Here is a 23687-nt window from a genome sequence, read left to right as displayed (position 1 = left end):
GCCGATAGCCGTGGGAAGAGGTCCATTTCGAAGGGCTCATGTTGGGAACACCGACATAGTCAAAGCCTTTAAGTCCAGATGTGACATGATGGCTGGGATCCATTAGAATGTATGGCCAGGCACTACGGAGACCAAGTGGATGAGCTGGCAACTTGGTTTGACTGCTCACTTGTACGCCACCACTTGAAGGTGAACCAGAGACGTGCTTGGCAGCAACTTGAGAGGATTGGGGTCCAGAACCAAGAGGTTTTGAGGGTGGATTGTTAATTTGCCCATACGGTGCCCAACCGGATTCTAGCTTTGCGCCTGAAACAAATCCTGCGCCCCCGTTTCCAGTGCCAGCAGGAAGACTTACATGAGCGCCAACAGGTGAGGGTATAGGAGCAACTGAAGGGTGGAAACCGGGTGACCAATAATGGGCAGAGCTGTATGACACCCAAGGATTTGTTGCAGGCTTGCCCTTGCTGAAAGATGGTTTGAGTTGGACCACAAATCCACTTGGTGATTTGGTTGAAGGTGCTGCAGGTTGCTTGGTACCTAGATGGGCTTCAAGTCGCTCATCACCAGTGCCAATTGGTTGGTAGGAAGGTAGATTCAATTGACTGTAAGCTGCCCAATTTTGGTGCAGGTTACCACTTGGATGTGGTGCTGATTGACTTTTACTGCCGCCAATTGAGGGTTTGTGTTTTGGGGGTGTTTGAAAGAATGCATGTTGGCCCTCACCAGAAGGTGAAGCTACTTCCACCCAATCAGACGTCTGCCCTATCGCAGTCCCAGAATTGTACACTGTCCAACTGTCTGGCAGGCTACTAACAGGATGCGATGCAGGTTGCTTATTTGCAGAGCTGGGAGGAGAAACCACAAGAGATTGTGGATTATAGATTCGACTGTATCCAGCCCAACGTTTGGGGATGTAGCCATCTGCATTTAATACCGGCTGCCCCTTTACAGCGTCAACTCCAATTGAGGGTTCATAGGTGGAAGGTCGCACACCAATTGGACTGTACATTGCCCAACCTGTGTGCACGTTACCAGCAGGTTGTTCCTTTACAGGCGAAGGACTGTTCGGAGTGTCTAGCTCATACATCGGATGGCCTACGATCCAACTTTGAGGTTGGTTTCCACCCACAATAGCTTGCCCCATTCCAGGATCAAGAGGACTTGCTTTCACAGCGCCAGCAGAAACCTCTGGACCAGTTGGAAATTCATAGTTGGGTGACGAGTAAGATGGATTGAACATGGCCCAATTTGGAGGCATGTTGGCAGTTGGAATCGATGTTTGTTGACCTTGGAAATTGTCAACTTTACTTTGACCGGTTTCATGCTCCGAGATGGAAGGTTGCATCTCAACTGAACTGTGCGCTGCCCAACTGTGTTCCGGGGTGCCAACAGGATAAAACGGAAGCTGCCCTCTCACATTCTCTGGAGGAGTTGATGGATGATGGACTTCACTGTATACTCCCCAGTTCGGGGGCAGTTCATCTGTGTTCACGGATGGCTGCTGCTCAACATGAGGAGCTGAGGGTTTGTAGTTTGGAGGATGCACATGACCTGAACCGTACACAACCCAACCTTTGTGGAGGTTCTCACCAGGATATGCTACAGGGTGTTCCGTTGACACAACGGGGCTTTCAGGTAGTGTAGGGGATTCATAGTCAGATGTTAATACCCAACGTGGAAGCAGACTGTCGGCTGGATTCACTGCTTGTTGCTGCGTTGCAGGGTTTACTTGCACTGAACCAGTTGCAGGTTGTACATTAAGTGGAGTATAGTCGGCCCAACCTGGGTGCTGATTGCCACTTTGAATAGATGCATGCTGCTCTTTGACAGGGTGATGAGCAGTTGGTGGATAGACTCCGCTATATGCTGCCCAACTTTTTTGGAGGGCAACACCAGGATGAAACGTGTGTCCTTTCACAGGATAATAGGCAGTTGGTGGTTTGAAACTGGACGGTGGATAGACTTCACTGTATGCTGCCCAACGGTGTTGCAGGTGCTCACCAGTACTAGATGCTGAATGCCCTTTGACTCGTCCGGCGGTTGCCGGGTTGGCGCTGGAAGGTTGGGCCGCAACTGAACTGTATGCCGCCCAACTTTTTTGTAGGCCATCACCAGGATGAGATGCCTGCTGCCCTTTTACATTGCCAGGATGAACCACAGGTGCACTTGGTGGTTTGAAACTGGACGGTGGATAGAATTGTCTGTATGTTGCCCAATTTCGTTGCAGGCTGTCACCAGGATACACCTGCTGCCATTTCACAGAGCCAAGAGGAACCACAGGAGCAGTTGATGGTTTGAAAACAGATTGTGGATAGACTTTACTGTATGCTTTCCAACTTTTTTGCAGAGTGCCACCAGGATGAGAGGCATGGTGCCCTTTTACAGGGCCAGGCCGAAGCACAGGAGCAGTTTGTGGTTTGAAACTGGGGGGTGGATAGAACTCACTGTATGCCGCCCAACTTTGTTGCTGGCGGTCACCGGGAATAGGTACAGGCTGCCCTTGGACTAGTCCACCAGTTGCCGGTTTGGAGCTGGAAGATTGGGCTTCAACTGAACTGTATGCTGTCCAACTTTGTTGCTGGGTGCTACTAGATTGAGATGCCTGCTGTCCTTCCACAGTGCTTGGAGCAACCACAGGATCAGTAGGTGGATACACTTCACTGGTTGCCGACCCACCTTGTTGCACTTGGTCTCCTGGACGAGACGCTGGCTGCCCTTTGACAAGTCCACCAGTTGCCGGTTTGGAGCGGGAAGGTTGGGCTTCAACTGAAGTGTATGCTGTCCAACTTTGTTGCAGGGCGCCACTGGACTGAGATGCCTGCTGCCCGTTGACTGTGTCAAGGCCACCCATTGAGGGTTTGTATCTTGGAGGTTGCACATAAACTGGACCGTACATTTGCCAACCTGTCTGAAGGTTGCCACCTGGATTAGCAACATCCTGTCCCTTTGCTGCAACTGGGCTCTTTGGAGCAGTTGGGGATTCATCGTCAGAAGATGTCAATACTTGATTGAACAGTGCCCAACTTTGGGGCGAGTATCCAACCAAATTAGTTTGAGCTTGCCCCGTACCTTTACCAGGAAGACTCCCTTTTACACCACCAGAAGGAACCTCTGAAGCAGTTGATTCATGGGTTGAAGATGGCATATATACTGGATCGAGTAACTGCCAACTAGAGGACACACCCGCAGCTGGAATGTCAGTTATTTGCCCATTGACAGTGTCAACTTGACCGAAACTTGCTGGTCGTTTATGGCCGGAAGGTTGCGCATGATTTGGATTGTAGACTGCCCAACCTTGGGGTCGGTTTGCTTGAGGGTAACTTGCTTTGATACCATCAGATATGGACAATGAAGCAGCTGTGGGTTCATAGACTGAAATGTATTCTGCCCAACTTGGGGGAAGGTTGCCACCTGCGTTCACTGCCTGCTGTCCTTTAACATAATCTACTTTGAGCGCATCAGTTGAGGTCTTCAAGCCAGAAAGTTGCTCATGGACTCCACTGTGCAATTCTGAACTTTGATGACTCTGCACGCCTGCGTTCGCCATGCCCATTTGCTCCCCGTCAATTGAGGGCTTGTAGCTAGATGCCTGATCATAAAGTGCCCATCTTGAACCTGAACCAGGAGCATTGGAAAACTTGTTTGCGCTGGTCGGAGCAGCACCGGAAGGTTTGTCGGAATTGCCTGCATAGGCTACAAAGCGCTGCTTTGCATAACCCGAGGTGGACACCACACCTGGAGTTGGTGGGCTGTACGGTGGCCGACTTTCAGGGGTTGGGTAGGAATCCTGGACTACAGAATGCTGCTTCTGCAGGGTCATTAGGGATGGGCGTTGGCCATCAGGGGGTGGTGGTGGGGCCGGCCCAGAACTTAACTTGTATGCAGGCCTGGAGTGGTCTGCAGAGAAGGAAAATGCATTAATAAATAAATGATAGATAGCAAGTGTTGAAATCAAAGCTAATCTTACATTTGTGTTGCAAAGGGACACTTGCAGCATTGCTGAGGAACAGCAAGCAGATCCATGAAAACCTGCACGGTACAAATTAAATCAAAATTCTGCGTGAAATGAGCTACCTTCTCAAATTGCTGGATCAAACCACAACACAGAGTGATTTGTTCAACGCACCAAGGTAACCCAGGCATGATACAGACAAAGTTCATCATGAATGGAATCAATTGATTCAAACTTTTTGGCATCCGGTGAAAAAAAAAAAGCACTTCAAGTATACTTTTTAAACAAAAAGGCTAGCCTACCTGGCGGCGAGTCCTGGCCCCATCTTGAAAACCCGGGTGGGGGGAGGCCTAGACTCTGCACAACAGAAGATGAGACAGGAAGCTTGCTTGTGCATCAACAATGGCGGCTATGTTTCTGCTTAAATAGCAGCTAGCCACACTCGTCAACCGCCATTGCGCGCACCTGCGCCGCACTGACGAGGCACACCTGCTCGACAAGTCGCTGATTGCAAGTTTCCATAGGATTAAGTTGAATGTGATGTAATAATTATTCAGAATGATAATAATAAAAATAATACCCCGCTATTGTTTACTATATTAAAACTAGTTTCACTTTGATATGTTGTGTTTTTGTCACGTGTGTGTCACAAAGTCACTTTGAAAGGACACAAGCTAGCTTTTGAAGAGAAAATTGCACATCCACAGGCACGCTTGTCTTCACATGCATACATGACAGAGAGAAAAAGGGGTCAAGGGGGTCAAAGGTCTGGCAGAGCAGGCTTTCACTTTCATCTTTGGCGCCGCTTTCATGGGCTTGTCGTGGCTGGACGGCTGCGAGCCGTAAAATCAGTTCAACAGATAAACAATTGTTCAAGTAGGATCATTTTTATTATAGATATGAATTTTATTGTATTATTTATGATGGAAATATGAGAAAAGACAAAAAAGTCATCTAGAAAAATTTACTTGAATCTCTGATTTAGAAAAAAAGAGTATATGGAAATAGTTGGTGATGATGCAACGATTCATCACATGTCCTGCACGTGACCCGGGATGGCGTAGGCGTCGGGGTAGGGGTGACCGAAAGGAGTCACGTCCAATGAGATGTCGGCTTCGCAGCGACTCTGCAGAGCGGCGGCCAGCAGGGGGTCAGCGGGATTCCGGGAATCGTCGGACGCTAACGAAACTTGGTCAAAATGGCGCTGGGGGCCGGTGGGCAGGACCGGCGGTGGTTCCTTGGGCAGCGTGGTGTCATGGTGGTAGGACACCAGCTCGTTGCTGAAATCCACGGCCTCCACGGCGGAATTAGCGCACAGGCGGTTGCAGCCCAAGATGGTGGAGAAGGCCTTGCGGAAGTCTGCGTTGAAAGCGTAAATGACGGGGTTGAGCGAGGAGTTAGCCCAACCGAACCACACGAAGATGCTAAAGGTGGTGTCGCTAACGCAGGGCGGCGTTCCGGGCGCCTCCGCCGATTGGCAGAAGGGCACCACGCAGTTGAGCACGAAAAACGGCAGCCAGCAGAACACAAACACCCCCATGATGATGGACAAGGTCTTCAGGACTTTGGTTTCCCGCTTGAAGGAACTTTTGAGGGCGTTCTCGTCCTGCGCCGATGCCCGTTGGAGCGCGGCGACCGGCGCCCGCTCCAGCGAAGAGATCCGACGGATTTGCGTCTGCGCGATGCGGAAAATGCGCGTATACGTGCCCACCATGATGAGGACGGGGATGTAGAAGCTAATGAGCGACGAGGCGATGGCGTAAGTGCGGTTCAAGCTAGCGTTGCAGTCATCCGGCGGCTCGTTTCGCCCGTCCTCGGCAGCGCGGGCGTCTCGGTGCCAGTTGAGCTGAACGGGGATGAAGGAGATGAGGATGGACAACGTCCACGCCACGCCGATCATGACGAAAGCGAAACGGCGGGTCATCTTGCGCTCGTAGCGGAAAGGGCTGGAGATAGCCCAGTAGCGGTCCATACTGATGATGCACAAGTTGAGGATGGACGCCGTGGAGCACATGATGTCAAAGGCCACCCAGGTGTCGCAGAAGCCGCCGAACAACCACGCGCCGGCCACCTCGGACACGGCGCGCCAGGGCATGACCAACACGGCCACGAACAGGTCGGAAACGGCCAGCGAGATGACGAAGGAGTTGGTGACTTTGGAGCGCAGGTGGCGGAACTTCACCACGGCGGCGCACACCAGCGTGTTGCCCAACAAGGTGGACACGATCAGGACGCACAGGACGAAGCCGGTGAGCGCGCGGGTCAGGCTTACGTCTCCGGGGGCCCCCGCGGGGGCGCCGTGGCCATTGTCCCACGCCGCGGTGGCTGGCCACGGGCTGCGAGCGTCCCAGGTGGCCATGGCTTGCTCGTCTGTGCCATCGGTGGACGCTGCTGTGAGGCTCGCTGCGCCCCCGCGTTAGGAGAAACCAACCCAACGCCGTTCCCGCCCCTTCCGTGCGCCTTTAAAACGGCCCCTTACGCGCATTACACATCACATTAGAAATATTTTCTCAATGGCTCCTTTTTTATTCTATATAGATATTATTTTATTATGGTAGATAAGATATTATTATTATATATAAATATATTTATATTTATATTTGATTTTTAATATTTATATTTATATATATCACATTACAAAAATATTTTCTCAATGCCTCCTTTTTATTATATATAATTAGATACTATAATAGATATATGAATATGATTATTATGCTTATATTCTTATAGATAACATTATTATATATACGTATATTTCAGTTTTATTTTTTAATATTTATTTTTATTATTGAATTTTTAATTTCTTATATTTATTTATAATAATAATAATAATAATAATAATAATAATAATAATAATAATAATTATTATTATTATTATTATTATTATTATTATTATTTATAATTCTGGAACCTTAGCCAATGCTGCCCTCGTGTGGACAGAGCAACACAGCGCACCACGAAAGCAGTTTACGTCTAATTCACACGGACACTACACTCCATATTATTTTAACGTTTCACTCGGTTGAAAACGTTTGAGAAATAAAGATGTGAAAAGTTTGAGGACTCAAAAGTCCCTTTCGTTGTCTTTGCAGTTAGTTTTTAAGGTGAAATGTCACTTCCGGTACAGCGTAATATTGTTCAGTTTTACTGTGAAATGTCACTTCCGACGCACCCAGCCTGGCGTCATGTTATCATAGACATAGACGACGACATTGTCAGATGATCAGCGGGTATGCGCACCTTTTTGCGCGTGTGCGTGAATGATTCAGCAGGGCCGAGCAGCGATGTGACGTCAAACCACCGTGAAATGAAACCGGACGGCATCCGCCACAAAATTCACCTGCTTTATCCTGGTCACGGAGCTACGTCAGACGGCTGCACGATTCAGGAAGGAAGCAAGAAAACATCGTCGTCCTCTGCGTCATCTTTTTCTTCATTTTCATCGCTCGGTGCTGCTTGCTGACTGACCACAGGTGAGCCCCCCACCCACCCCCACATCTACATACATACAAAATGACTTGCTATTGAAATGCTGTATCCTGTCAACATATGACGATCAACATACAAGAAGCTCATCCATGACATCTTCGACACACATTTTTCAGGCTCCAACGCACCCAGAACCATAAAATTGGCCGAATAGTCCAATGAGTTCTGAACGCTTAAGACAAGTAACATATTTGACCTATTACAAACATCAATGACGTCATTTATACAGAATATTACATTTGCAAGTAATCTAAGTGAGAGGCATGGGGTTGATGTTCTGGTTCGGAATCGGTTTCATCCGACGGGCTCAGATGTATATACATACATATTGGTTAAATAGGGCTGAAGCTGGAAAAAAAGCGCTAACATGGTAAAAAAGGAAAATGCTACCCCCTTGTGGAAAAAAAATTGCCAGAGGCCATGGCAGCGCTTTATCTGCACCCAAGCATGAAAAACCAAATTCGGGAACGGCGCTCTACGTCATATTTTAAATTCCCGACTCAATTCATGAATGGCAGTGAATGAGTTAAAAGTCTCAAAATATGACCAAAACTGCAAGTGATGGATCCTAACCGACTTCATTCCCAGGGTGTGTAAACCAAAACAGCAATGGAGTCGCGGAATGAGCGCAGACGTTTTGACAACACCCATGATTATGTTAAACGCTTCCTCCGAGACATAATCTCATTAAAAAGCACAAACAATGCTTTGTGATACTTTGCATTGGAACCGGTTTCTACCGAATGAAAACGCGCAAAATGTGTTTCCCATATCACCCTCAAGTATCACTATTTATTTTTAAAAAGTCTTATGCAATATTTGAGCTTTTCGTACATGACTGCGGCGAAACTTTATTAGTCACGCAAACCAAACATAGATCAAGGGGGTATTTTATGGATTAAGCTTGATTTAACGCATTACTTATGACGTAACATGTCATGAATGGCCCAATCATGATAAAAATAAGAGAGATGCGACTAAAATAACGCACGGCGAGATAGTTTCCGTGCAATTCTACAAAACGATACAGAGTAAGAGTCTGTGTAGCTATTGTAAACTTTGCCCTGAATCTATCAGAAGCTAAATGCTAGGAGGACAGAGTGTCTTTGTCCTGCATCAGTGACGCTTGCTAGCTGGGTTCCAAATAAAAGACCCCCTTTCCCCCTAGCTACTGAATACAACAGAAAAGTTGCCATGTTGCCAGGACGCCGGCGGTAACGTTTTTTTGTTGCAATCGCGACTTGGATTGAATTAGATTAGCATTTATTATCCTCGCAGTGGGGAAATTTACATCTTACAGCAGGAAAGTTATAAAAGAAAGCGGAAAGGAAAGGAAGAAGTAGAAAAACAAAATACACGAGCTGCTGTAAAGGCAGCCACTCCTGCGGCGCCATCTTGAAGTAAAAAACAACAACAACAAAATTAAATAACAAATAATGTGACATAACACAAAAGACACAGACAGTCATTCATATATATATATATATATATATATATATATATATATATATATATATATATATATATATTATATATATATATATATATATATATATATATATATTTGATTGTTTACATGACAGTGCCAATCGTTGACAGGTCATCCATCAAAGTATGACATCATGGATGTTTTCTTTCAATTGTCAACACGCCATGTGGACTTTCGCCCGCCATATGCACTCCGCGCTTTCCACGTGGCGGTGGCCTCACCCACCCCACCGTCCCCGCCCCTTTTGTCCAATCACATTCCGATCACTTCTTCCACTTATCAACACACCTTTGACCTCATCAGCGTATTCACTTTCTGTACCATCCGCTAGGCCAGGAAGTGCCCCCCCCGCCCACACGCACACACAGTTTCCTTGCTGCGGTCATTTAAAGCGCCAGCGCAGCACAAATTTGATGCATTCGGGCCTTGGATTGTTTTCAGCTGGACAAATGGAGCATGAGGACATTGTTGATGGATGCTGAGCAGGAACCATGTGACCTTATTGAGGAAGAGGGGACAAGGAGGAGGGGCATAAAAGCACAAATAAAAACATCTGAAGCGACAATTGGGTAATATAATGGTTACAACTGCTTGATTTATTGAATATTCAAAAATGCCCCCCCTCCCAAGTGAATAATAATAAATTTCAAAACTCTCAAGGTCACTTTACAGTCACGGGATAACGTTTTCCTGTGGGTGAGCAGCGGCAGCCACATGCGCCAGCGTTCGCTCAACCCGGAAGTATCTCAAATAGATAGAAAGCTAGCTAGCTAGCTAGTAGCTAGCTAATAAATAGGTAATAGATAGCCTGATAGCCAACAGCTAGCCATCTTACAGCCAGCCAGCAAGACAGCTAATAGCTAGCCAGGTAGCTAATGGATAGCTAATGAATAGCTAATAGATAGCGAGATAGCCAACAACTAGCCAGTTTACAACCAGCCAGCTAGACAGCTAATAGTTGCCAGCTAGCTAATAAATATCTAATAGCTAGACGGCTAATAGCTAGCCAGCTAAATAGCTAATAGCTAGCCAGTCAAATAGCCAAAAAAATATATACATTTTTAGCACATCCTCATAAGTCCTGTAGTACTTTGTGACTACTAGTATGGGAAATAATAATAATAATAAAATAAATTGTACAATGAATGTCACCATAGCGGTGCAATGTTATGCTAACGCCACTGTCCTCCCCCACTTGCATGTTTGGAGTCAGCATGTTTCTTCTCACTGCCCACCCCCCCGATGAACAAACGCGCACATGCGGATTACGGGTGCGCTTATGTAAGCGCAGCTTCTTTCAGATGACTCCTTTTCCTCCCCCGGGGGAAGCTTTGATAAAAGCGCCACTTATCGCCATCTTCCTCCTCCTCCTCCCTTTCAGATGTTGATCAGATGTTAGCTGGCGGGGCAGTTAGCCGCACGCCGCTATGCGCTATGCTTGTCGGATTTCTTCTCTTAAGTGGATTTTGGTTTTTGCCGTCAGCTCTGCAGAACACTTAGCGAGCAGGTAGATTCTGTGTTTTGATTTTGTACAGGCTTGGAAATCCTATTGTGAAATGAGGGAATGTTTTGTTGATTTCGTTCAAGAATGCTAAAAATGTTTTAAATAGTGTGAAACAATTAACTCATTCACTGGCGGACCATGTGCAAAAATGTGTCCAGGACCCACAGAATATAGCGTTTTAGGACTACATAAATATTCAATGCAGCGTAAGAAACCTTAGACTCTTTTTTCATCAGGAAAAAATAGTTAATTCCTAAGTTAAATTGGTCTGGAGTTATCAGAGCTCGAAATGGGGGCGGCCGTACAAAGTATGATGCAATACATACATATTGGTTTATATATGGCTTTAAAAATGGCTGAAGCTGAAACAAAGCGCTAACATGGAAAAAAGGGAAATGCTGCCCCTTGTGGAAGGGAAAAAACATTGCCAGAGGTCTGGCCATCACTTTATGGCAGCCAAGCATGAAAAAAAACGGAACAAATTCGGGATTGGCAGTGAATGAGTAAACAGCGAAAAACGAGGGATTAGTGTAATAATAAATCATAATAATACATTTGGAATTGAAATTCGGGAATGGCAGCAAATGAGTTAAAAAAAGAATGACATCATTTTCAAGCCGGAATTCTCCACAAACGTCAGACGACGTTTGGTGCGGCCTCTCCCCCGCCTGGGGCTGTTGTACGCGTGGGTTGCGCGCGGGTGCGCCAACAGGGTGTGCTTGTTTCATACACCGGCGGCCGTTTTGTGTTGACACGACACACACACACGGGTGGGCGTGTTGCACGAGGCGGCAGTCAACCGGAAAGTATCACTTAAGCTCGACTCTGTATGGGGTCACGTGACCAGGTTTTTCCTGACATTGGACGCAACTAGAACGACCTATTTTATAAACGCACCGCCGCCGCGGTGTGAAGTGGTGAATAATTCACACAGACTGACATCTAACCGCCATCTTTTGTTTGCCCCTTAGCTCCTCGTCTTCCTCAATCGCGTCGTCGTCGTCTGATGTCCGCCCCCGCCATGCCCACCCCGGTGTCCAGACTGCCGAAATTTGGCTCGTGGGCCAAAAGTTCGACGCCGACGGCGACCGCCGCGCGGCTCCCGGGCGGCTTCTACCACCACCCTGGGCCAGCGGCGTGCAACGCGAACGAACCGGCGCCCTCGTCCAGACGGATGGGTACCATCCGGACGCCCGCTAAATGGGGCAAAGGAGGGGACGTGACCGAGGGAAGGGATCACAACGACGCCGCCAAACGGGACATACACACGGTGGACCAGAAGACGCTGGACAAACCATTTCCTGTTCATAAAACTGGACTTCCTGTCCCTAAACCCACCGGACTTTCTGTCCCTAAACCCACCGGACTTCCTCTCCCGAAAACTGGACTTAGCATCCCTAAAAACAGACTCCCCCTTTCCAAATCGAAGCTAACTGGATCCAAACAGAACCTTCACGATCTCTCCGGATCCAAACTGCGACCGCCTCAATGGTCTACTCACTCGGGTTCCAGTCCCGGGTCCAGATCTGGTTCTATGCCGCCAGCTGCCCGCTGTCCATCCACAGGCATCCTCGGATCAGCGCCGCCATCGCGCCTCACCGCAGGCGACGGGTTCCACGTACGTAGCCCGGAGGTCCTGTCTCTTAACACCAAGCCAGGTCACAAACAGTCCAGTAGTTCCTTTGTCCAAGTCAGACCCCTTGAGGGTCCCGCCGGAGTAAAGAAGTCCTTCCTTCCGGCACACAAAACTAACAACGTTAGCTATAAGCTATCGCGGCCGGGACTCGCCAAGCACCCTCGGACCGTCGTGGGGGAAGCGAGCCGAGCCAGAGGCAAGACACCAGAACGGACGCCGTCCTCCACAGGAAGTAGTCCAGGTCAGATCAAATTCACTATTGATTTCCTCAAAGTCCCGTTTCAAAAGTTGACGATTCCTTTCCAGAGCGCACTGTCATGGCCGCACCGCCACAGCAACAACCTTCCATCCCGGGGGGGACGGAGGAGGACATGTCTCCATCGTCCAGTTCATCCATGGTGGACCACAGCTGCACCAGTCAGGAATACATGGACGACTTTGACAACCTTGGTGAGGAACCGAGGCATCGGCAGTCGGACGGTCGTCAACCAACATCTCCTGACAGGGGTCTTCTCGTCTCCTAGGAAACGGAGGCGGGGATGTCCCGGTCCTCACCACGAACGACGAAGACGACTCAGGCCTGGATCGATCGTGCTCCGGGTTCTGCGAGGGGAAAATAGCGGGCAATGGTGTTAGCGTAGCGACGGAACTGCACTTCCTGGATAACACCTTGGACTGGACCGGCGGGACGCCTGTTGGTCAGTTTGACTGTCAATCTTGTCATTTTTCGATTCCATCCAGATTTTGAGTCTTTGAATTTAATTGTTTGTCGTCAGGCAAAGACGGATCGAACCATCTGAGCAGATTCTCCTACCACAGTAGGGCCAGTCCATCCGACGATCACGAGCAGGTATAAGCGCAAAACAGATTTGTCATCCATCATGACGTTTTCATTTTCTTAAACCACGTGGTTGTCTTTTTTTTTTATCCACCAGGGCGGCTCGTCCCTGGATCTGTCCCCGTCAGACAGCTGTGGTTCCGGGGGAATCTACATGTGGGATGAGGAGCCACTGGAGCCACTGGAGGGCGCCGTTTCTCATGGTTCGGTGGACTGTGGGCTAGCAAGGCGCATGGGAAGCTTAGATTCTGACGTCATCAGCAGTGTAAGATGCTTGCGGTCCATTTTGAAATAATCGGTGCAAAAAATATATGTAATATAAATTTTGTGTGTATCCTCCCCCACCTAGGACGCCCTGACCAATGTGGACTCTTGTGATTTGGACGACGACGACCTCATGCTAGACGGAGATTTTCCTGATGACGTTTCACTCCACACTGGTGGGTAAACGAACCGGGTCTCCATTTTGATGCGGGGTGGTTGTTTGTTTACAAAATATGAATATAAGCGAGTGTTGCTCACCCGTCAGATGGAGACGGGACGTCCCGCATGGCTGAGTGGAGGAGGCGGCAGCTCTGCTGGGGGACGCAGGACGTCCACAGTGACGACAGGTTGTTTGCAATTTTATATATGCAGGTAACATCCGACTTACGACCAGCTTGACTTACAACCACCTGTACTTACGACCACAACCTCCATTTTTAAAATTTCAATTCTACGCCTGGCACATCAACGCGTTAGACAATTTTGGACAGCCAGCCAGCCAGCGTCTCACACTCGGACAGCAATCGACCGTGTGATGGCACCAGAGGGGAGGAGTTTGCGTGTTATTTAGCCTCCGAGTCTCTATTCAACATTTTGAATGTATTTCGACTTACCACCATTTTGATTTACGACCACTTGGTCGGAACTGAACGGAACGGTCGTAAGTCGGATGTTATATTATATTATATGATATCATCTGGAATTGACAGAATCGCATTTTACCTTGCAGTTGCGACGTTCCCAGAACTCCCGATGTGGACGTGGAGGAGCTCGCGGAAGAATTTGGTGCACTCCGGTCACAGCTGGAACGCCTCCAAAGGTTTTTGCTGCAGGTAAGAGCACAATTGTCCAACCTGGTTTTGTCCAATCTGGTTTCCAAAGCCAATCACGTCACGGAATACCGTCCGCGGAATCCTATTGAAAGATTTTTCACGATATATTTGGTGTCGTTCAGGACGACGACACGGACGACGACACTCTCACCACTGACACGCTCAGTCCTGAAGAGGGCGAACAATCGCAGGTCAATCGTGCTTTTCAATGTTCGGCGGGTCGCCGTAGTGCTTGATGTCAAACCTGGTTCTTGTGCTGGTGCAGGTGGAGGCCCTCATGCAGGAGGTCCGACAACTCAAAGAAGACCTGAGAAGCAAAGAGCAGATCATCTCGGACCTCACCCTCCAGCTGGTCGGTTTGGATTTTCGGGCCCTTTATTTTTATATATTAATATCATTTATTTTTGCGGGTTATAGGCTGTCGCCCCGGCAACCAACAGGTGCCGCTGCCCGATAGACAAATCTGAGCAACACACGCAGACGACTGCGACTCAGCTAGCTAACGAAAGCGTTGCCTCGCAGACGCCTTGGAGTGAGCGCACGGTACACATGCACACACATAATTGATCACCCCCCCCCTCCGGACCCCCTAACCATGACCTGTATTTTGCCTACACCTCCTGCAGGCTTTTCCTCCCTCCGCCTTCCTTTCGCCACCGTGGCAGTATCAACGCTCCAGACCTTACGGGGGTAGGCCCAAACCCAGCATCCCCTCCCACCTTGCTCGAAAAAGTAAGTGAACCCCCCTACCGTCTACTGAATCCCCCCCCCCCCACATTTAGCCCTCTAAAACGGTATAAACAAAAATATGAACGGATTAAAGTCATTTTAATGAATTTCAATGAGGAAAATTGATTTGGATTAAGACCAAAAAAATGGATCTCGGGCACATTTGTCTCTTTTTTGATAACACTGATCCATTCCGTCTTTCTGTCCTTTCACCTTGGTCTGTCCTCATTCTTTGTCTCTCATTTTTTGCTTCCTCACCTTCACTTCGGCTTCTTACCAGGAGTGGAAACACTCGTGCTGTACTTCAGCGACACGCCCTGGTATGGTTTGAAAACTCCTCTGCACCACCTCGAGCTCGATTAAAATCTTTTAGCGATTATGGCAACTTTGCATGTCTTCTGTTAACCCGCCTTTACACGCATGATAAGCATCTGGGAAGTGAAATGTAGGCGGTTGGGGTACCTCAAGTATCCGCCAGGTGTCAGGAAAGACCAGCTTGTTTCAACTTCAGGCGGATCCAATGTACAATTTGGCATCTAGAAAAGTTAAACGACAAAATCAAAGCTCATAAAGTTGTAATTTGAAGGAAATATCTTTCATTGCCCTCCAAAAAAATTATCTAACTAAAAGTTGTGTTTTTACCGTATTTATTTATGAATAAAATCCAACACAATACATAATGATTTGTTTGTTTCAGCCACAGGTACTTCGCCGTCCCCTCCCGGAAGACCCGAACCCACTAGTCGGCCGGCCAGCAAACAGAAGCTCCGCCCCTCAGCTCAGCTCATCCGGCGCCGCCCTCAACGGCGACTCGCCCGCGCTTTGCGGCCTCCGACTCTTCCCGCGTAAGAAGTACGCTCTGACCGCCAAGATGGCGACGACAGATCACGTGTCCCCCCCGAACCCAACTGGAATTCTGCTGGAAAGAAGTTTATTTAATAAGTTAACTTATTTATTGAGCACTGTGATGGCGCTTTACTGTTATCATGACTTGAGATGGTCGGTTGGGAGAATATGCAACACGGAATAAAAGACGCGCTGTCCCTTTAAGTGCCGCTTGACATATTTCACTATTTGATATCCATTCTAAGACCCAACAGAGTACGTACTAGTACATGTAATACACACACACACTCACACAGATGCAGTAATTCACCTGAGAAGCAGCAGCAGCAGATCAGGTGTAGTAGATAAAACCGGTTACCATGGAGACGCCGCGTAGCAAGCGGCCAACGGGGATTTTCTGGAAAATATACCTCCTTCAACTTTGGTATTCTGCACCAAGCTCAGCTGTCTTGTCTTCACGATGAAGCCCGACCGTGCGTGCGGTGCGTGCATGTCCTCGTTCTCCTTTTTTAATGTTTTTTTCTCTTCCCCTCACATCGACTCAATCATGCCGTGAGGCGCCGTCAATATTTCATCATCAGCGGTCGACAGGAGAGGCAGGCATGCCCGGATGAACGATGTTTTTATACTTTGGGAATTACCGGAGCGATCAATCTTCTTTGGCGTTTTTAAATCCTTTCATAAACAAACAAACAAAAATAGAACAGAACAGAACAGATGTAAGTCTTACATATAACTTTTGCAACGTAGCACAGTTTTACTTTTCCACGCTAACCGTCGTCATCATTACCACCTTATATCGCATTGAAGCTCAAGTCAAATATAAATGCAGAAATCCAAAACTATAAGATTGCATATAAATTAAAAATGGGATGCTCCCACTCAAAAAATAAAAAAACAAAAAAACTGTAATTCCTATGTGCGCCACAAGAGGGTACCAAAACAGCGCTGTTCCATTCGACAGATCAATAGCCACTTTGATTGAATAAGGACCTCCCCAGCAAAGACGTTTAGTTTTTGATTTTGTGTTAACCCCAACTAGAAATCAGAGCGAGAGAGGACAGAATCTGATGACAAAAAAATCTTTTTATTGACAAATATGACACCAAGAAAAAAACGCACTGCGCGTGAGTCAAGGCTCATTTTTTTATTTCGGTTTTTCTCACGCTGCAAACATTTCATCGATTTATTTTTGTTGTTGACTGATCGGACTTTTTTTTTATGTTGGTTTCACGTGTTCGCGGCGCAATTAATTTGATGTCTTCGTAGGTTAATCAACAGGAATTTTATAGTAATAATACATTTCATTTATAAGCACCTTTCAATACTCTCAAGGTCACTTTACAGTCACCGGATAAGTTTTTCTGTGGGTGAGCAGCGGCAGCCACATGCACCAGCGTTTTCTCAACCCGGAAGTAACTAAAATAGATAGAAAGTTAGTTAGCTAGCTAATAGATAACTCATAGATAGTTAGCTAGACAGTTAAATAACTGAAATAGGTAGAAAGTTAGTTAGCTAGCTAACAGATAACTAATAGATAGCTAGCCAGAAAGATAGCTAATAGTTTTCAAATAGTTAGCTAGCTAGCTACCTATCTCAAGTGCGCAAATTTTTTTTGCCATCTATACCACGGCAAGCTAATGTCACTCAGAAACGCACACTCCACTCAATAAAACAAGCGATGAGGCCAAACCCCGTCGCAGGAACACTTTTTGGTGACGTTTCCGAAGAAAAACAGAAGCACCCATGCGCAAAAAAAGCAGCAGTAGCTGCGGCGTGCACGGGCATAAATGCATTTTTAATGAGTCCAACTCAGCCGTTGTTGTTGTGATGATGATGACTCCAACATGAAACCGATACGCGACTGCTGTTCTTCTCTTGGCGAGGTCACTGACCTAAATGTGACTCCAATACGCCGTTGCCTTTTATTGCCGACGCACAGCGGCCGTTGTGTTTAGCTAATTAGTTAATGTTTAGCTCCTGCTTCATACACACACATACACACAAAAAATAAGGAACACGCACTCTCAGCAGCAGCAGATGCTGGCAATTAACCCGGTTGCACCGCTAACGTGCTAATTCAGCCAACAAACGCACTAACTGTTTTTTTTTTTTTTTACCGGGAACAACTCAAATAGATCAAGTTAGCTAGCTCGCTAATAGATAACAAATAGATAGCTTGCTAGCTCGCTGATAGAAAACGTATATATAGCTTGATAGCTAGTTAGACAGCTAATAGATAGCAAATAGCTAGCTAGGTAGGTAACCAGCAACGGTGACCACGTTCAATCGGGAATAACTCAAATAGATGAAGTTGGCTAGCTAGCTAATAGATAACCAATAGATAGCCAGCGAGCCAGCCAGTTAGACAGCCAATAGATAGCAAATATATTGCTAAATTATATGTCTCTGGAGTTATATGAATTTGAAATGGGGCCGACTATCCAAATACAATGCAATACATACATATTGGTTTCTATAGCGCTTTAACTTCAGCGAAAGCTGGAACGAAGCGCTAACATGGAAAAAAGGGGAATGCTGCCCCCTTGTGGAAGTGAAAAAAATATTGCCAGAGGTCTGGCCAGCGCTTTATCGGAACCCAAGCAAAAAAAAAAAAAAAAAAACAACGAACAAATTCGGGAACGGCGCTCTATGTCATATTTTCAATTAATTCGGGAAAGGAAGTGAATGAGTACATATTTCCTGCCACCATTTTTGTTTTGGGCGCACATGACATCACTGTGATATTTTGTTTCGCCACAAAAACAAAAAAATCCAATTTCCAAATGACAACAATATTTTTTTCCCGCTCCAGGGGTTTGCTTAATTTCCCCTGATACCCAACAAGCTTTTAAATGTTTTTTTTCCGCTTCCCCTTTAGCAATAACAAAACGGTTCTCCTCAGCATTTACTTGCTTCATTCCCTCACTGAAATAATAGAAATGTGTTTAACAGACAATGGGAAAACAAGTAAGTAAGAGAAAAGGATAGGAGAGGAAATAAATAAAGGAAATAAATCCAAGGAGGACATTTTGGGACGTAGCTATAAAAATATTTGGGGACACCTGTTGGAATTGGGAATATAGCGCAAGTGACGGAAGCTAGCGGAAGCTAACGGAAGCTGTAACAAGTCATTTCCCCTCCTTAATTCAACTGGAAGCTTTCTTTCCGCCCAGCTGTTCCCATGGAAAACTCCTAGAATCACTTTTGATCCCGCTTTAAGACTGCGGCGCGGCGGCTCGTAACCCAGGCCGCCTGTAATCACGGCAAAGCCCGAGCCGCCGCTAAAAGGAGGCCAGAAGATTCGCCGAGGATCCCCGACGAGAGGCGGATTATGTCGGGATGAGAAGGCGTTACATCATACGTTGGTTTCAAAGCCAAAATGCCTTCCAGGGAAAAGGTGGGGGCAGGTGAGGAGGATTTTGGACTTTTTACTACTTTGGACATTACGTTCCGAACATCGTTAGCATCGGGCGTCACTCGAGCACGGCTCCCGCCACTTATCTGACAATTGATCACGGAGAGGACACCACACTCAGGTGTCAATCAAATAGATACAATCATCAGGGTTACCTTCATGAAGTGACAACTGGTGCGCGAAGTTGGATGCGCGTTTTTGACATGTCCGTCAAATACGGAGCTGGCTCGAAATCGGCTGTCAATCAAGCGCCACCTTTCAGTGTTACAAAACAGGTGGAAACGGTCAGTTAGCTTGAATGAAAATATCCAAATGTTCGTCCTTTTTATCATCCTTTGGTTTTCCGTGTGGACTTGTTTACTAAGGGGCGGAGCTAGCTGCATACTGGTGATTTCCTGTTTTTTCCCCCCAAACAAACTCTTTGAATACAGTTCTACTTTTTAAAACACGCATCCTACTTTGAGTTTACGGGAATATTTTTTTTTTTAAGAAACTGCTTCACAGCTTAATCTGCTAGCTTAATGCTAATATGTTCATAGTAAAAATTCGAACAGTTTAATGACAGTATTTCTGAAGTTTCTTCAAATCACAAGTAATTTCCTGACCAATTGCATCCTCTAGTGGACATGTAGTAATATCATACCACACTCGCAGCTGTGGAACGATTCAGACATAGCACTACTGAAGGCCTAGGAGTGACATGCACGGCATGAAGGCGTACATAGCGAGCCGGTTGGGATGAGAGGATGCACTGCACGGCGGTCGTCCGACGTGAGGCAAATGCAGCGCGGTGCGAATGTGCGCAGTAATTTATTCCATTTAAAAAGCGGGGCTGAGCGCCGCACCTCGGCTGCTTCCAAGTTTCTCCATCTCCCGTGGAAATTGCGGCGCACCCGGCGGGGATGGAAACTGGCGAGATTGGAAGACACTTTTATCGCATTTTCCTCACTTTTTGCCTGGCAGGCAGGCTGACCGGCCGCGCCGCGCCAAATGACTTTTTATTAAGAGCGCCGGGCAGAAAGTAAAAGACATTGATTTGAAACACTTGAAACACAATCTGATGCATTGAAAAAAATATACGATGACCTATTTTTCTTATTCACTAGACTCCGTAGACACCGTTATAGATGACTACATTAAATAGTCATTATCATCCTACTGTCAAGGGCTCGGTCATCAATCGAATGTATTTATCCGGATGACTTATTTATTTATTAAGATTTTTTTTTCTTTTAGGTTGCAAACAAAACAGAGTGCTAACAAAAACGCAAATCGGTGAAGGTGCCACAATCTATGCTTGAGCAATCGAGCTATCAAGCTAGGTAGCTATCTATTAGTGACTGTATCCTGTGAATGTAAAGTGACCTTGAGAGTTTTGAAAGGTTCTTGTAAATGAAATGTATTATGATTGTTATTACTGTACCTATTAGCTAGCTAGTTAGCTCACGTTCTATCTATTTGAGTTACTTCCGGGTTGAGCGAACGCTGGCGGGTGTGGCTGCCGCTGCTCACCCAAAGAAAAACTGATCTTGTGACTGTAAAGTGACCTTGAGAGTTTTGAAAGGCGCTTATAAATGAAATGTATTATTATTATTATTATTATTATTATTATTTAACAGCGACATGCCATGCTTTTGTGCCTTTTTTATAACCCCGTAGAAACTAAACGAAAGAAAAATACCACTATCACATTGGAATATGACAAGAACCGCAGTGAAAGGCAATGTTGTTTTTTTCTCTATTTGAGTGTGGGCAAGCAAAAAAATACCAAAAAAAAAAAAAATAAAATTCCATGTTGAGTTGAAGATGACAGCACTTGCGGATAACGTTGTTGCGCGAGGCTGACGGCGGAAACCTGAATCTCGTCATGTGGTTAAGTGCACAACCCCTCTCGACCTCACTTCTCTGTTGCCACGGCGACGCAGCCTCAAACCCATGTTGCGAATTTTCAGGTTCAGCTTCTGGCTTTGCACAACGCCGGTTTGCGCCAGACGAAATTAAACATTCGATTGTCGGTCGGGCATTCGAAAAGTTTGTTGGGGTTTAAAGGTCATTTGCCTGTGAAGTTGGACAACATGGCCGACGACTAACGGATCACTTCAAATTGATGATGTTGGATCGCTTTCCGGGTTGAGTGAACACTGGCGCGTGTGGCTGCCGCAACTCACCCACAGAAAAACGTATCCTGTGACTGTAAAGTGACCTTGAGAGTTTTGAAAGGCACTTATAAATGGAATGTATTATTATTATTATTATTATGATTATAAAAGGCCGGCAATGTTTACGACAATTTTGGCCAGCCAGCCAGTATCTCACGCTCGCACAGCAATCGACTGCGTGATGGCACCAGAGTGGGGAGTTTGCGAGTCATTTAGCCTCTGAGTCTCTATTCAACATTTTAAATGGATTTCGACTTCCGACCATTTTAACTTACGACCGTTTTGGTGGGAACGTAAGTCGGATGTTACCTGTATTTACGTATAGTTTTGCTCTGTCTTAATTTTGTTATTTTATTGTTTGTGGTGCGATCTGAAACATTTTTCTCTGTTTCATATGAGTACTTTGTCGCAAAAAAAAGAAAATTCACCTTAATACGGCTTCTTCTGTGCCCAATTAGTCCGTCCTCACCTCAGCTCAGCTTCTTCCTTCGCCTCCTCATCACATCCTCCGCCTAATTTTCCCATGCGGCCAATTGTTCCACGCTGGCTCCTGCAAACTGACAGCGTGCCGTTAAAACACCATTTCAGTCACGTCTCGCTCGACATGCACGTCATTAAACAGAAAAATGGCCATGCCTCTGCCTTCCAAATGGAGAGCGGCCCACCGCAGAGCTTGTGACCATTTGTCCTGGAGGCCATCAGCGCCGTTTACGGGACTCCTCGAAGTCGTTGAAGATTTTTTTTTTTTCACCCCTCTTGTTGTTCTCCACGAGTATTCGCGCTTCGCCTTGTCTTAGCTGTGAAATGACAAATGGAAGGCCAGCCCGAGCTTACGGTTACAGCCCGCGATGATTCAAGTGCTAAAAGTCAAGATTTGGCCTTGCCTTGGACTGCGCTTGGTGAATTTCACAGAGACACTCAGCAACTCGGTTACAAACTGCGACCTTTACTCGCGTCCAAGCGATTACATCCAAAATATTGGTGCCATCTATCCCGAAGAGGGTTCTCCAAGGGGTTATTTGACGGCCGGGGGCCAACGTCCACACCCCCACAGACATGCTTTTATTCATTCATGTCTTCTTCAACATAATCATCACCAGAAGCACTCTGACACTGAAAAAAAAAACAAAACAAAGAAAGTGATACCTCAGCTTACGAACTTCCCAGAAAGTGTGTGTAAGGTGAAAAGTTTGTCTTCCAAACATTAATTTCCCATAAGAAACCATTAAAATAAGAATAATCCGTTCCCAGGTCCCCTTAAAACAATTTTCTACTAAATAAGACTTAAAACTACACAAAATAGACCTTATTTTATATATAATAAATGCACTATTGTACTGTAGTTAAATAAACAAACTATACCGTATAATAAAGTTGTTTTATTTACCTTTGTGATGGTCGTTGATGTAGCTGCGTCTTAATGATATCCGAGTGAAGTTGCTGTGCTTTCTCAGCGATAATACCCTTACTTACTGTCCCATTTAGCTGCTTTTCATTAATCCAAATCAACAGAAGTTTTTCAACTTCTTCTATTGCCTGAGATCGTTGCATAGACAACACAGAAACACCCTTAGCCACACGTAGCAATAGTCGACTTAGCATACTGGATCTAGGACCCTAAGTCACACCTTGTTCCTGTTTTTTTCGATGACCTTCTTCTGCTCGAGCGTAATTTTCTTTAATATCTTTTTAGGCTTAACACTAGCCTGCGGTGGGGTCTTCTTCGGTCCCATAATAGCAAAAATACTCCATATGATAACAAACCACGTCTGCACTCAAACAGAAGGGGGTGTGGAAAACTAGTCCACCAGCCACCGTGGCGCTGTGTGGTTTGGTTCGTCCGCCGAAAACTAGTTCGTATGCCAAGATTATATTCTCGCGAATGTAATGTTCGTTAGCTAAGACGTTCCTAAGCCGAGGTATCACTGTACAGCGTTTCGGCAGTATCTAAGATTACCAACGACTTTATGATATTTCTGTACAAATGTGTGTGTTTGTATGGGGGTGGGGTGCCTGCATGACACATCAAGTGTGAAATTAAACAACTGTTGTATCAATTGAAATGTGTCTGGGCAAGTCATTCTGCATTCCCGTCCCACTTTAAACAAAAATAATGCACCCAGATGTACATGGAAAACAAATCGGTTGCAAAGCTCGCTACCTGTACAGAATTCGATTCATGTATACTCACTGAATATATTTATCGACAGACACTCAAAATGTCATATGTACACAACTACTTTGCACAACTTTTGCTGCAAAATGAATCATCTCAACTCTAAACGCCCTGCCAGAAAACATACTGTTACTGTTGAGAATAACAACACATTGCAGAAACGTTCTAATCAATAAAATTACAGTTGATTGAAGAAAAAACACAGCAACCTTCCCCAGTTTGGTTCAATAAAGCAGCAGTAGAGTCTCATTTGTTTAATTCACGACAATCATTCCCTTATCCTCCCCATGCTAATTTACCTGCAAACAGGCTAACAATTCACAATAAACACAGCTAATAGCTACAGGTGATCAC

At 46.1% G+C, this 23687-nt stretch overlaps 3 protein-coding genes across 3 annotated transcripts; 1 reads left to right on the top strand and 2 right to left on the bottom strand.

The window, feature by feature from the left end:
* Positions 1-2505: 2505 nt before the first annotated feature.
* LOC148887576 (uncharacterized) lies at positions 2506-4286 on the bottom strand. The gene is made up of 4 exons (XM_089016211.1): positions 4255-4286; positions 3968-4029; positions 2677-3897; positions 2506-2621 (listed from the first exon to the last, which is right to left on the bottom strand). The coding sequence occupies exons 1-4, from the start codon at positions 4275-4277 to the stop codon at positions 2506-2508; spliced, it is 1422 nt and encodes a 473-aa protein (XP_088872337.1). The 5' UTR covers positions 4278-4286.
* Positions 4287-4982: 696 nt separating this feature from the next.
* LOC148887575 (D(1)-like dopamine receptor) lies at positions 4983-6311 on the bottom strand. Its single transcript, XM_089015935.1, has one exon. It carries the CDS (start codon positions 6309-6311, stop codon positions 4983-4985), a length of 1329 nt encoding a protein of 442 aa, XP_088872061.1.
* Positions 6312-10254: 3943 nt separating this feature from the next.
* On the top strand, positions 10255-15830 carry LOC148887574 (uncharacterized). The gene is given in 15 exon segments (XM_089015934.1): positions 10255-10437; positions 11406-12311; positions 12377-12520; positions 12595-12768; positions 12847-12920; positions 13006-13173; positions 13258-13348; positions 13438-13519; positions 13903-14005; positions 14128-14196; positions 14271-14357; positions 14423-14548; positions 14632-14737; positions 15432-15509; positions 15512-15830. Coding segments are annotated over 14 exon segments (2259 nt in total). The 5' UTR covers positions 10255-10437; positions 11406-11440; the 3' UTR covers positions 15598-15830.
* The last annotated feature ends 7857 nt before the right edge of the window (positions 15831-23687 follow it).

Source organism: Hippocampus bargibanti, linkage group LG15 (genome assembly GCF_051943395.1).
Source record: "Hippocampus bargibanti isolate YZ-2025 linkage group LG15, ASM5194339v1, whole genome shotgun sequence".
Classification (NCBI taxonomy): Eukaryota; Metazoa; Chordata; class Actinopteri; order Syngnathiformes; family Syngnathidae; genus Hippocampus; species Hippocampus bargibanti.
Note: the sequence above shows the minus strand (reverse complement) of the source record. Positions and strands in the feature narration are given on the sequence as shown.